Below are 16,202 nucleotides of genomic sequence, written 5' to 3' on the forward strand. Positions count from 1 at the left end.
ATAAAAAAATAGATTAATTTGTTTTGTGTATTAATTTAGTTTAGTTTAGTCGAACAAGAGTTGCAGTAAAAGATTTTTCTAAATATAGAACGTAAACCATATTTCCAATGCTTTGTGAAAGAGAACCAGTTTTTAATATTCCGGACGACGTAATAACACCTTATTTTAGAATATTGGTCGATGAATTGAAATCATTGTTCAAGAAACGAATTATTCATGTGCACATGTTTTACTATAAAAACATGCAAAACCAAAATCTCGATTAAAAAAGTTGCAACCTGCTACTCACGATGAAACTTAACCACATTACTGATTTTACAAGTGATAAAATGGGTCGACAAAAGACCAGTTTTAATCCTTACAACATTTAAACATAATAGTTGTATCTTGGTTTAATCAAATGAAAAGAAAAATTATATACAAGTACTAAAACCACAAACTATTCTCGATTATAACTTGGTGAAAAAGAGTGTTGAATTTAGTGATCAAGTGGCTTCTTACCAAAGCCCAATACGCAAAATTCTGAAGTGGTACCGGAAAGTGGCAGTGGAATTAATATTTAATACCGCAGTAGTCAATGCTTAGTTGCTAAATAATAGAAAACGTAAAAAAGCGACAACCTATCCTTGAGTTCAGACTGGAGTTCGCGAAGGCATTTGCAATTAAAGAAATGTTGTAACCCTCACGACCAGTTACACCCAAAAATACCATCTCAGGCAAAGCGATGTAGATAATAGAAAGAGAAGAAAGTGTACAAGATGTTACAAAATTTTAAGAAGAAGCATGACTAGTAGAAAGCTAAAACATACTCTGAAGAATGTGATGGCAATACTGCAATATGTCTAGTGTGCTTAAATGAAGCACATTAAAAAATAATTTTACTTATACAGGAACTATTATTGAGTAAAAACGTATTGTGCTTCAAGTGGCCTATAGTATTGGAAGTCGTAAGTTGATAGTTTCTAGTAGAACGTTTTTATTGTTAATTACCTCCGTAAAAGTGAGTTATAGTATTTATAAAAAGATGGATGTAAATAATATGCCTTCGACATCTAAAAAAGCTAGATGTGAACATAAACGTCGATTGACCACTGCTGAATTACAATCATTGTTAGAAGCATCTGGCGAGGACGATGTAGATTAAATGAATGGTGGAAGTGACTCTGATTGACTCTGACGAAATATTTGCACAAAGTCGTTCAGAAAAATCGAGGATTGCGTTTTGGAAAGAGACAACACAAACAGAATTTAAGACTTTTCTCGGACTTATGTTCCATATTGGGACAATTAAGATGAACCGTCTGAATGACTACTGGAAAAGTATGGGTAACTTCTATAATAGTGTTGACTTGACTAGATAATTGCTCATAGCCCATATTAAGAAATAAGCGAATAGACAATCCTCACTTGTCACAGAAACTGAAAAAACGTGAAGTGGTCTTAAAACTAAAAAGTCCCCTATTCAAACTGGTTTTTAATAAAAAATTTAATAATATGTTAAAGTTTTTTTAATATACCCTAAAACTGAAAGCGCAAACAATTGATTGCAAGTTACAAAATACTTGTACAGTCATACTGTTTGGACAAGTACAGTTGTTTAAATAATCGCTTCCTGTCATAAACAAATTGAATAAATTGTAAAATATTTTTTGATCTGCTTGATATTTAGCACACTTTAATAACTCGTCAATTGCCATAAGTTCAAGTAGCTATATTACCTGTCGTTAGGCGAAAAACAAAGTTATTAACATTTATAAATTACTACAAACATAATATCTTAGAGTTTACGGTTTTTTGGAATTATATCAATTATTTATGTATGTAAATTTGGTATTTTTCTACATAAAAAACTTTTTATGGTCTACAACTTTTATTTGAATTATTTTTCTTTAGAATCTATACAAAACGTTTTATAAGCAAAAAATTATTTTTCTTTTGCCTTTTAAGATTGTTTAAAAAAACAAAGCAAAATCAACGGTACGTCTTTACGAATTTTTCGTCAGCTACCCCTCATACTATTTAGAATTTAAATTTCTGTATAAGATTTTTTTAAACTATTTAGCGAGGTTCCGTGAACTACTTTCTTATTGCATGGTCAAAGTCAAATATTATTTTTTTATGTGATTAAGCCACAATTATTGGTCGTTATTGAGATGAAAATTACATTTTTAATTAACTAATATTTAACGTTTTGATTTCCACTATTATTTTACAATAACTTTGTTTATTGTACTAATTATGTAAACATGTGTATACACATTTTGTACAGGAAAACGTTTTTTGAGAACGATTTCCGGAATGGAAATCAAAATTTTAAACATTAACACAATCACAACCAATAATTAAGGTCTTAATTCCATAAAACCATAATATTTATCTCAAACTATTCATCGATAGCTTCCACTAAACAGGTTGTAAATTGAAATTTATGTAAAATATTCCCCTACACGATTCTCTGGGCAAAAATATCCAGGTTGAATAAATATAACATCTAAACGAAGAAAAAAACCTGTTGAGACTGCAACTTGTGAGCAGGTAGTTTCAATGTCGTTATTCGAACTTGACCCAAAGCGATCGATATTTAGGTATCTAAAATATTATTTTAAGGAGTAATACCGGCAACATATATTGGCTCTTAAATGATGCCAAATACAGTGATTTTAATGCTCGATGTTAAAACGTAGGTTTGATGTAAAAAAATAAATATATAAAAAAAATCGGAATATTGAAAAACCGACAACAGTGCCAAGCCTACAAAGGTGCCCTAAACGAACATACACAATTTATAAATAGAAAATGATAGCAATTCTTGGTGATGCTAAATTACTGCAACGTGAAAAGAGTTCAAAAGGATAGTGGGATGTATATATATATATATATATATATATATATATATATATATATATATATATAATATGTATTAATATTATTATTTATGTGATATGTTTTGTATTATTTAAAATTAAACGTTTATAATTATTTTAGGCTTCTGTATTTCAAAATAATCACTGTTTTACCGAGAACTGTCAATTTTGAAATCCGTTAGTGCCATGTCTAATTGGCAAATCCTTTACGTGTTTGGTTCATACTCTGGTGGTTGTGAGTTCGAATCCCAATCATGAATTTCCTATGAATTTTTTATTTTTGAAATATTTAAAAACCTCACGTTAATCTTATTAAATATATGTAATATACGCAAAAAACATAAATTTAAAAAAAAAAATGAAAATTTACAACATAATCCGAGTTGTTGGTTTTTTATTTTTATCTTCGTAAAGTAAGTTATGTATATTGGCAGTTTTAAATACTTATGAATATTACATTTTAATTTATATTGTATTATTATATTGAATTATATTGCAGTGTATTTATTGTATTGTAATTTTTATATTAATAACAAAATAGACAATGAATTTTACTGCAGAGTATGTTTAAATTTTTTTTTTTGCATTCAACTCCTTTTATACATATATAAAAATAAAAATATATATTTTCATTAAAATATTGATACCATCCTTCATTTACTATACTCCTATTACAGGTCAAATGTTTATATACAGCAAACGATGCACCATATACCTATATAACTAATTATTTTTCTCTTTCTGCTGTCTCTTACTTATAGCATTACATATGTAATAATTGTGCAGATTGACTCCTATATAAATTTTTAACGGCAAACGCGTGTATAGAAGTATAACTTACATGGAGTTACACGGACCACGCCGATTGCATGTTCGGAACAGCAGTTTGACCAAATTCTTATCGACATTCCCAATAGATTTTTTTTTATTGTGTTTCCTTCATTGCACATGTATTCTCTGTAATTTTATGACCGTTTTTATTTTAAAACTATTATGCATTGTTTGAACTTTTTGAATTTTTCATCTTCATCATTCTGCCGTATTTGCACCTATTTATATACCTCTTAACAGTTTTCTCTTCCTCGTTCTAATTCTTTCTTTGATTAATTGAACTGATTATGATTATAAGTTCGTCATTTGGCTTATACTTTAGAACTATATACAGTCATATACATTGTGTCTTTGGTTTTTATCGATACCTGCTTTGATATTTTTAATCCCATCATTTCATAATTCCAATTTCCTTTGACAATTCTAGCTGTTATTTTTTCAACCTTCTTTAATCACGTTCAGTAATTTTTACCGCTAGGTATTTAATTTTTCACACTATTTCAAATATGTTATTACTCTTCTTTTTACCTTATTTGATCTTCATCAAGTCTGCCTCATTTTCTTGCTTACGCATTTTCTAGAAGATCCTTTAAGTTTGCATAACGTCACCGATTCCTTCATCGCAGCCAACTTGTATTTTTTAAATAGCAACGTAGGTTGAGTGATATATCACAGAAAAACTTGTTTATGCCACTTTTCAAAAATGCTAATTGCGTAATATAATAGGTCTGTTCCTTTATTTTCTGCTGTAGCACTAGTTCTAAAAAAGTGTAGAAGTGCTACACTAAGTCATTCCTTTGCAAGGTGTTGTGCTACACCACTCTGTTCTATTGAAAAGTGTAGCAAAAAAAGTGTAACACTGTGTAGATAAATCTACACCTTCTTATGAAAGGGTGACTAACTACACTCGTTAAACTAGCAGTAGTCTTGCGCAGTATCCTCTAACCGAGTTTGACAACTGTTTAGCTGTCAGATCTGTTTGTTTGCAAAAAATATCTTTTTCTTTTTAGTTTAATTTAAATTTAAAAACTTTAAAAAGCTTTTAGTAATTTTAAAAACTAAAATACCTACAAATTTTAATTTAATTTTTTATTTTGTTGTTTCTTTTAAATTGATTTGATAATATTTCATTACTTATTTTTAAAGATTTTTTTATAAAAGATACCTATATAATTATAATAAAGTTTATTTAAATTAAAGAAGGAAAATCGAAAATAGAAGAAAACAAAACAAAACAATTTAATGATAAAAACAAGTAGTAAAATAACCTGACCTGAAACTTAATTCAAAGATTAACTACAACGAACGTTCCTTTGTTTAGTGAAACTTTTGTTTAGATTTACGTTTCATACTAGCTAGTATGAAACCTACACTCGAAAGTGTTAAACTAGAAAACAAAGGAACAAACCTAATATAAATAATTAAATAATTGAAGGAAATTTATTTAAAGTGTAATAAATAAATTAAATAAATGTTGTTTTACAATACATAAACTAATCGATATTGGAAAATGAATATAAATAATTAAATAATTGAAGGAAATTTATTTAAAGTGTAATTTTAAATAAATGTTGCTTTACAATACATAAAACTAACTAACTAACTACAATATGCATCGCCGGTCTTTTTTAATAATAATGAACCATACTAATATCGTGTGAACGCACGTTATGTCCATAAAATTGGAGACTATGAAGGGCGCAAAACGTAACACATGTTCATTTAAACTGCTTTTTATGAACCTCGTACCCATTAAATTTTATCGATAAGAACCAAGTCAGTACCTTTGTAACTTCTACTACCCCATATTATGAGTGAGCCTCCTTGTTGATAATTCTTTCCGTAAATATTGCAATAAGGATATCGCTCACATTGTCTTCTAGATCTTTTTGTGATCGTCTGTAAATCTTAAGTAAAACCTGGACTCATTCGAGAATATCACGTTTCTCCAATCTACGTCAAGCCAGTTTGTGCATACTATTGCAAAAGCAAGTTGACCTCTTTCTACTTGCTTTTCTCTGCTTGCTTAATATTCTGCAGATAAGACGAGATAGTAAATCAGATGTAAAGTTCTGAAAAAAAGCAAATTCATATTGTTTTTAAGAAATTGTCAAAGTTTTGAAAAGTCATAAAAAATAAAGTTAAAGAGCGATTTCATAGCCGGTCTCTTTATAAGAGGACTCGTCCTTCTACAAACAATTTAGAACTTGATCCTTTTCATTTTACTTCAAAATGTGTTAAACTCATTCCAATATGGATATCCATCTTACTAGATATTCCTAGCTCTTACAATAATGTTACAAATTACGTTTTCGTTGTCAGTTATTTGTTGCTCATAAATTCATTAAAAAACAAAACCGATCAAATTATATAAGGATTTTCAACAACTCCGATTTCTTAGAACAGTTTAATAATCTTGATAATATGTTTCAGAACTATGTGGAAAAAATGTTGTTTCTCGGGAGACGGTGAATATATTTGTGCTGGTTCAAACAGACAGCACGCTCTCTATATTTGGGAAAAATCCATTGGCAATTTGGTAAAGATCCTTCACGGTACAAAGGGAGAATTGCTTTTAGATGTAGCTTGGCATCCAGTAAGGCCTATTATCACTAGTATTTCTTCAGGTAAGATAATAAAACTAATAACTAAAACCAAACATTGTTGACCAATAAGCAAAACAACTAAAATAACAAATTAAGGCGAAGAGTCTTCGACTAGCTGGTTGAAAATCTCATAATTAGCATCTGAAACAGCACTGCAATTAGTATCCTTGATTTTCATTACAATTTTTTTGATTACATGGAGAATTGAGATACATATTTATATTTTTCTTAATTTTTTTTTTACAAACTCGATAGTATTTTTTCAATTGTCAATATTCATATAGTAAATGCATTCTGACTATTTTATGAGGAAGTGGAAAGCACTTATAGGAAATGCCAGAACAATGACATAAAAATTATTATTGGCGATCTTAATGCTAAAGTTGGGCAAGAGACAACCTACAGACCCACTATTGGTGAACATAGTCTCCATACGGTCAGTAACCAAAATGGTTTACGGCTGGTTGAACTCGCGGCATCGTTAGGAATGGTGGTAGTAAGTACGTGCTTTCCCCACAAAAACATCCATAAAGCTACATGGCAGTCACCAGACGGCCAGACCAAAAATCAAATCGACCACGTACTTATATATAGTCGACATTTCTCCGATGTATTGGACGTAAGAGCATGTAGAGGTGCTAATATAGACTCCGACCACTACCTTATAAAAGCAAAACTTAGAGCACGGATATCTAACGCAAAAAAAGGTCACAGCACAAAATCCACAAAATATAATATTGAGGTGCTAAAATCTGAAACTGCTAGAGCTAATTACATGACAATATTAAACGAAGCGTTACCAACAATGGAAGAAAATCTAAGTATAGAAGAACATTGGACTAAATGTAAAGAAGCTATGCACACAGCGGCTGAAACTGTATTAAAACCTATCAAGACAAAAAAATCGAAGATTGGTTCGATGAAGAGTGCAGACATATCAACCAACAAAAAAACGAAGCATATAAGAGACTCCAGCAGCGCAGAACGAGATTAACTCTGGAAGATTATGAAAATCTTAGAAGAAAAGAAAAGAGAATGTTTAGAAGAAAAAAGAAAGAACAATACGAACACGCTCTAAACGAAATTGTTAACCACCACAATGGAAAAGACCATTGAAGACCAGAAAATTCTACCAACAGATAAACAGCTGCAGAAAAGAATTCAAACCCAGAATAATAGCCTGTAAAGATAGGGACGGTTCTATAATTAGTAACAAAGAACAGATACTAAACAGATGGGCGGACCATTTTGAAGAACTGCTTAGCGGCAACCACGAAGATGGCGAGATTGAGGATCCCATCTTTCAAACTTTTCAAAAATGGCTGCGAACACCTCATGAAACATGCCTCACCTCTTGCATAAACTGATAACTGCAATCTGGCAACAGAAAGAAACACCCACAGACTGGAAGTTAGGTGTACTGTGTCCTATACACAAAAAGGGAGACATGATGGTGTGTGATAATTGTAGAGGCATCACTCTACTCAATATGGCATATAAAGTGTTGTCCAACGTATTGTACAAAAGGCTCCTCCCCTACGCCGAACAAATAGTGGGAGGATATCAGTGCGGTTTCCGTCCTAATAAATCAACAACGGACCAGATATTTACAGTGAGGTAGATCCTTGAAAAAACCCTAGAGTTCGGCGTCGACACCCACCACATATTTGTTGACTTCAAAGCCGCATACGACTCCGTTAATAGAAATAAACTTCTACTTGCTATGGTAGAATTTCGCATTCCGTTTGATCTTGTCCGGTTAACTGAACTTACACTCACAGGTGCAGAGAGCATGGCAAAAATCCAAAACGATCTCTCAAGACCCTTCCATTGCAAAAATGGACTAAGACAGGGTGATGGACTATCGAGTCTCTTATTTAACCTGGCATTAGAAAAAATAATTCGAGAGTCGCAGATTACTACGAATGGTAGTAATGAGTCTTTAACAAATCAGTACAAATTGTCGGATACGCAGATGACATAGACATCATAGGTAGGTCCACAGAATCTCTGACTGAAGCATTTCGGTCGTTAAGAGCATCTGCACACAGAATGGGACTAAATATAAATGTTCAAAAGACCAAATATATGTGTTGTACTAGGTCAAGCAACCCTACACCTACACGAATAATAATTGATGACCTAGAACTGGAAGATGTTGACATCTTCATATACTTAGGGTCGCTGCTAACCAAAGATAACAACGTCAGTGAAGAAATCAAAAGAAGAATAGTGCTCGCCAATAAGTGTTACTATGGCTTAAGAAGACAGATAGCCTCAAAAATGCCTAGAAAAATTAAACTGACTGTATACAAAACACTAATAAGACCAGTGCTAACATATGGTTCAGAAACTTGGACACTAATACAGAATGACCAAGAATTGCTCAAACGTTTTGAGCGAAAAATACTAAGACGAATATATGGAGGCATAAAAGAACAAGGTTTGTGACGCAGGTGTTACAATTTTGAGTTGTATAGAAGATTTGGAGAACCTGACGTTGTAAAATTCATTAAGGTAACACGCCTCAGATGGATAGGTCATGTAATCAGACGAGAGGAAGATGCCATAGTCAGAAAAGTTTTTGACCGAAGAGGGCCGATCGGACAACGAAGAAGAGGAAGATCGAGACTTAGGTACCAAGACAACCTACAAAATGATTTGAAATCTATCGGAATTAGAGCATGGAGAAGAGTTGCCAGAGACAGGGGCGAATGTAGGCTTGTTCTGAAGAAGGCTTTGGCTCATAAAGAGCTGTAACGCCACTGATGATGATGATCTTACAAAGTTAAACTAGAAAGAAAAATTTTTTTTGTTAACTCACCAAATAAAATTAGTTTGGTTAATAAAATTGCTGCAAATACATCTCAAAAAGAATTAATACAAAAATGTCCTTATCTAATAAATGCTTCTCTCATTTTCTTAACACAAAAACAATTGAATTTATAAATAATTTAAAGTAGCGACCAATTACAAATAAGCCTTAATGTCATAAATGCCAACTTAAAATTTTATTTTTGACAATTATATTGCCAAAAATAAAATTTTGTTTAAAAATTCTTTTTTGTTTAGTAACAAAAAAGAAGAAGATTTATTCACCATTGATAGATGTCTGAAAAAATGTAACAGATATATGGAAAATTAAATTAAAATGTGATATTTTTCAAGTTTCATATATAAATTATAAAGAAAAAATATAATTATAAATTTTGCTTAGATTTTGAATTTCTGATTTTTGTTTAAATTATTAGCAACAGTGATATCAGATCATAAGATCACACTTCCAACAGTGTAATATTAGTTTTATTTAATTTTAACTTTAGGTAACATTATTGAAGTGATTATAAAAGTTTGCTAGAGTAATCTTATAAAAGGTGTATGAAGTTACCACAAAATGCTTTCCACGCTTTCCGAAACGTCTTCAAATAAATAGATGAAGTAGCCACCTTCTTGTCTTTTTATCAACACCTTTTGACCGAAAAACCGAAAATTATATATATACATATATATATATATATATATATATATATATATATATATATATATATATATATATATATATATATATATATATATATATATATATATATTATATATATTATATATATTATATATATATATATATATATATATATATATATATATATATATATATATTATATTATATATTGAAATGATATTGAACATGGGAGAAGGAAAAATAGTGTTTAAATGTAAAAGGGAGATAAAATAATTTATAAGTTATATAGTAGATAATATTGGATGTAGGGGGTGTTTGGTTGTTTTAATAAGTTATATACTAGAGAATTTTATAAAAATTATTTATGTGAGGGCATTCTTAAGAAATTAGCATATAATAAGTGTAAAAAGTTTTTTTTAATAATTATAATATTGTAAATATATTTAAGTGAGCCATGTGCATAGGCAACCAACTATACATTTAAGTGACAGACAAAAATAATAATTGCGAATGTGAAGTAGGGTTATGTGTTAGTTTAAAATGTTTAGTTTACATATAGTTACTGATTTAAGTTTATATTCTGATCTGAAAAGCCTAAATGTCGATAAAATTCTCGATAGAAAAGTAAGGAATTCTCTAGATCACGGAAAATAGCCTGATTGCGAAATAGACTATTCCAGAAAATTCAGATATGTAGGAAATGGAACAAATCGAATAGGATTTCTTGCCAGATGGTTCTGGAAGATTGGAAAGGTATAAATACTCGGTGATTTGGATTTAAAATGGCCAGTCAGTTAGTAAGAAAGTTAGATAGAGTTAGTAAGAAGTCAGACAGTTACAGTATAAAGTCAGTCGGTCCTATTTTCAATATAGTTCAAGATAGAATACAGTCAGTCAGTTGGTGAAATGTTCAATATAGTAAGTTCAATGAAGATGAAGAAACAGAATAAAGAAAATATGATTGGAAGAAATTAAAAATTATATTATGATTGGAGATTAGTAGAAATAAAATTATATAATATATTTGGTGATTGGATATTGGTGTATTAAAAAGAAGAATAAATATAAATGCAGTTAAGAAGAAAAATATTTTAAATTGGTGGAAACTGATAATTGGAAAAAGTAATTTCACAAAAACAAGGATAACCGAAGCTGAGAACGAAGACATTGAGTGGTGATTAAAATCTATATAGTGGAGAACAGTCTCATTTAGGCATTCAGTGACAGAAAGGTACAAAATTTTGTTAATATAATTTAGTTAGTGTCATAACAATTTCAATTTTAAAAATAGTTTGTTTAAAATTTACATTGTCTATATAATTTAATTAGTTTCATAAGAATTTTAATTTAAAGATAGTTTATTTTAAATTTTACATTGGTTATGTTAGATATATATGTGTGTTTCATAATAGATATAATAAAGATAATTTCAAAAAGTGCTTACAAACTAATTCTTTGAGAACCGCGATAAAAACCCTATATGTATATATATATATATATATATATATATATATATATATATATATATATATATATATATATATATATATATATATATTATTAAAAAACACTCATTGCTCATCATTCACAAACAATACATCATCACAATTTGGCGCCCACCGCGGTGGCTCTCTATTTAAAAGAATTAGTTTGGGAAGATAAGTGCTCTCATATAATTAAATTAATTATCATTAGAAAGAAAAAATTATAGATTTTATTTTTAATTATATTTGAACAAGTAAAGTCTCAAAATGTCTCAAGGAAAGAAAGGTACAAGAAGCAAAAAGAATGAAGAAGATGTGGAAGTAGAAACACAACCTATACAAGAGGAGAGTTTAGTTCAAGTTCCACAAGATACTGCAGAAATGAATCCAGAAAGAGAGGAAAATGTCAATATGGCAGCTTTGATGTCATTAATGATGCAGATGAACAAGACAATAGAAGAGAATACGAAAAAATTGGAACAAAAAATGGAAGAGAATACGAAAAAAATGGAAGATAATTCAAAAGAAATCAAAGAACACATAAAAAAATGGAAGAGAATTCAAAAGAAGCCAAAGAAGACATGAAAAAAATGGAACAGAAATTGGAAGAGAATTATAGAAAATTAGAAAAGAAAATAGAAGATAATAATAATAAAATTGTAAAACAAATAGAAAAACAAATGGATAAAAAACTTGAAGCTGCAGAGAAAAAAGTAGCAACTGAAATAAAAAATATACGGCATGACTACAAGAAAAGGATAGAAAATGAGAGGACAGAAGTAAATAGGATTATTCAAGATAATAAGATAGATATAGAACAGAAAATAGAGTTGCAGTCTGCAGAAATGTAACTTAGAAGTAAAAATTAACGAAGACAGGAGAAACACAGAAGAAAAATTAGACGATATACAACAAAATATCCAAATAAATAGTAATCAAATAAGAAATGTGGAACAGAGAATAGATGATATTTCACAAATGAGAGACATAGGGAGACCTTACTTAAATTTAACAAATGAGACTGGGATTAAATTCTCTGGTAATATAAAAAATCTGCATCCTAGAGTATACATAAATAGTTTAAAACATAAATTAAGATTAGTGAATAATATTAATGATATTAAAGATTATATTAGAATGACATTAAATGACAATGCAGCAACTTGGTTTGCTAGTATTGAAAATGATTTAGATAATTTTTAAACATTTGAAAATAAATTTTTAAATTATTATTGGGGTGAATTAGAGCAAGCCAAATTTAGAGAAATTCTATATTTTGGAAAGTATAATCACAATTTAAGATCAAATATGGTAGATTATGCATTAAAACTGATAACGGTTGCAAAATATTTAGAACCACCACTTAGAGAGGATGAAACAGTCTTAAATGTATCTAGACATTTTGATGCTGATGTTGTGCAAACAGTAACTGTACAAAATATTCAAACAATAGAGAGTTTTATTAATTTTATTCAAAGAATACAAAGAGGTAATATGACAAGTAATAATAACAACAGTGAAAAAAACAATAATAACTTTCAATATAATAAGAATGATAATCAACAATATATACAATCATATAATAATAATAGATATGGTGATAGTTTACAAAATTTTAATAATAATAACAGTAATCAAAATAGACAGAATCTTAATAACAATACTAGTTATAATAGACAAAATTTTAATAACAATACTAATTATAATAGACAAGATTTTAACAATAGAAGAAATACAGAGCGACCTAACTATAACAGACAGGTAAATTGTGTACGAAGAAATAGAAGCTGCGAAGATAGTGAACGAAATAGTACAACGCAAGAAAATATGAGTAGAAGTCATAGTAGGGAAAGACATATGACATCAGATCCAAGTGGTCAGATACAATCTGACAATTCTAATAATCAAAATTTTGTTCAGTAAACTTTCTGAATTACAAGTTAGGCCATTGCTATTATGAAAAACCTTCTGAATTTATTTCTTTAGATGAAGATAAAATTATTGAATCTATTAATTTAATTTATATAAATGCTTTGGCCAAAAATAAAATGATTAAAATTATGATAGATACTGGTTCAGAAAGTACTTTAGTCTCGGAGAATTTTATTTTTAATACATTAAAACTATCAGATATAATAAAGATTCCAAGGATTAAAATTGTTGGTGCAAATAATAAGAAGTTGCGTGAAATTGATAAACTAGCCAATTTTAAAATTAATATTCTTAATAAAGAAATTAATATGCAAGGATTTATTGTCAAGGATTTATGTGTTGATATATTAATGGGAAATGATGAATTGGAAAAGAAGAAAGTAAAGATAGATTTTGAAGAAAAAATGGTAACTTTGGAAGGGCAAATAATTAAATTTATTCAGAAAGATGAGGTGGAAGAAGGAATAAGAGTTGATAGGATATTATTAAAAGAAAATAAAGATGTTTATGAAGAAGAAATGTATTTTGATGATAGGGAAATGTCCCAAAAGAATGTAAAGGATAATTGTAGTGAATATTTAAGGAATAGAAATTTTAAGCAGATGGATGCCTACGAGGTGGATTGCGTAAAATTGGAAGCAAGGAATAATGAGTACATAATGAAGAATAATTTTATTTGTAAAGAAGAAGATATGATAAAAGTTTTAAATTGCCCTGAAGAATATAAATCAATAGTCGTTTCCATATTGCAGCAACACAAGGGACTTGTCAATAAAGAAAATAGAATTGCACAAAATTATATCCATAGTATAAAAGTTAAAGAAGAAAAAGATTTTAAAACAAAATCATACCCAATACCATATAAATACAGAGAAGAAGTAAACAGAACGATTAATAATATGTTAGAAGATGGAATCATTGAGAAGGCAGATACACGTTTTATAAACCCTATAGTAGTAGTACGTAAAAGATCAGGTGAAATCAGGTTATGTTTGGATGCAAGGAATATTAACAAGATCACTGAAAAGCAATTTGAAGCACCAATGAGTATATATGGAATACTAGGAAGAATTACAGGAATGTCATTTTTCACTAAAATCGATCTACAGCATAGCTTTTGGTTAATACCTCTAGAAAGAAAAAGTAGACAGTATACAGGATTTCAGATAGATGGAGTAGTATATCAATTCAAAGTAGTACCATTTGGACTTCAATAATCTTGTAGTGCTCTATGTAAATGTCTTCATGATATTCTGGATCAATATGAACATTTTGTAACTCACTATATTGATGATATATTAATTTTTTCTAAAACGGCTGAAGATCATGAGAAACACCTAAAAATTATAATCAACAGATTAGACAAAGTTGGACTAAAAATAAATCAAGAAAAATGTACATTTTTCAAAAAGAAGTAATATATCTAGGTTATAAACTTAACACTAAGGGAATCGAAATGGATCCAGAACGGACACAGGTCATTCAGGAATATAAAACACCACACAATTTAAGAACTTTAAGAGGATTTATTGGAATAATTAATTATTATAAAAGGATGATACCAGATCTAAGTAGAAAAGAAATTCCATTACTTGAACTGCTGAGGAAAGGTGTAAAATGGAAATGGGATCAGAGAAGAGAACTAGCATTCCAAGAAATCAAAAAAAATTTTGTGTCAAATTTAAAAATATACCATCCTGAATACACAAAACCATTTATATTAAGAACAGATGCATCAATAGAGAGATTTTCAGGGGTATTATTACAAATACATGATGGGGTCGAATACCCAATACAATTCATTTCAAGAATTACAAAGCCACATGAAAAGGGTTACTCAGTTTCAGAATTAGAACTAGCAAGTATCATACACTGTGTCACAAAATTAAGATTTTATTTGTTGGGCAATGAATTTACCATAGAAACAGATCTAAGCTTTAACATCTATATTAAATAACAAATATGGAAACAGTAGAATACATCGGTGGAGTCTAATACTTAGTGAATACTGCTTTGAAATCAAATACAGTTCGTCAAAAATAGCTCTGTCTTTCAGTTTAAACTCTAGCGATGCGAAAAATAAACAAAGAACGCATTCGGAGTAAAGAAGATAGCAAATGCGTTCGGATTTTAAAATTATTTTATTATGGAACTACGACTGGGGGAGGGTCAATTGAACTCAATAGGTATTGAAATTTTAATAATTAGGAGCACGATACACTTACAGTGTTAGTGTATCGTGATTAGAAGTAATTATTCCACGTAATATTATATGCTGAAAATTATCGATTTTTATTGTTTTTAAAGATGAAATATATTGTAAAAAATTGCTATTTAGAAATCAAATTATTAATAAAATCATTACAAATTTTGTTTGCTTCTACAGTAGAAAAGATTTATATTTATTTTATTTCATTACGTTACACATATAAAATACACGTTTGTAGCAAGTCAAAATATAATTTTAGTAGTAGTATAAAACATAAATATACATACACACACACACACACATATATATATATATATATATATATATATATATATATATATATATATATATATATATATATATATATATATATATATATATATATATATATATATATATATATATATATATATATATATATATATATATATATATATATATATATATATATATATATATATATATATAAGAAAAAAGAAAAAAGAGAAGTACTTGTGACTCGTTTGGAACAAATATATAACTGTTTTGGATATATATATATATATATATATTTATATATATATATATATATATATATATATATATATATATATATATATATATATAAACTAAGGTACACTCGAAGAGTGGTGGGTTTTTCGGTCAAAGTGGAGAAATAAAAGACAAAGAAGGTGGCTACTTCTTCTATTTATTGAAGGCGTTTCGCTTTCTGCTCAGAAAGCATCATCAGTTCATCTAAAAAGAACAATATGAAACCAAACATCCATAGAGAAGTTACAATAAAAGTGTGTTACCTTACAAAGACATGTAGCAGTC

The 16,202-nt window shown here is 28.9% G+C and overlaps 1 protein-coding gene across 3 annotated transcripts in view; it reads left to right on the top strand.

The window, feature by feature from the left end:
- Positions 1 to 16,202, top strand: part of Rbbp5 (retinoblastoma binding protein 5) — a 372,021-nt gene that overhangs the window by 221,510 nt on the left and 134,309 nt on the right. For all 3 annotated transcript variants that reach the window (XM_072534791.1, XM_072534790.1, XM_072534792.1), the window contains exon 6: positions 6,129 to 6,322. In XM_072534791.1, the coding sequence (XP_072390892.1) occupies positions 6,129 to 6,322 (194 nt within the window). The remainder of the gene's footprint in view (positions 1 to 6,128; positions 6,323 to 16,202) is intronic.

Source organism: Diabrotica undecimpunctata, chromosome 6, assembly GCF_040954645.1.
Source record: "Diabrotica undecimpunctata isolate CICGRU chromosome 6, icDiaUnde3, whole genome shotgun sequence".
NCBI classification, from domain to species: domain Eukaryota; kingdom Metazoa; phylum Arthropoda; class Insecta; order Coleoptera; family Chrysomelidae; genus Diabrotica; species Diabrotica undecimpunctata.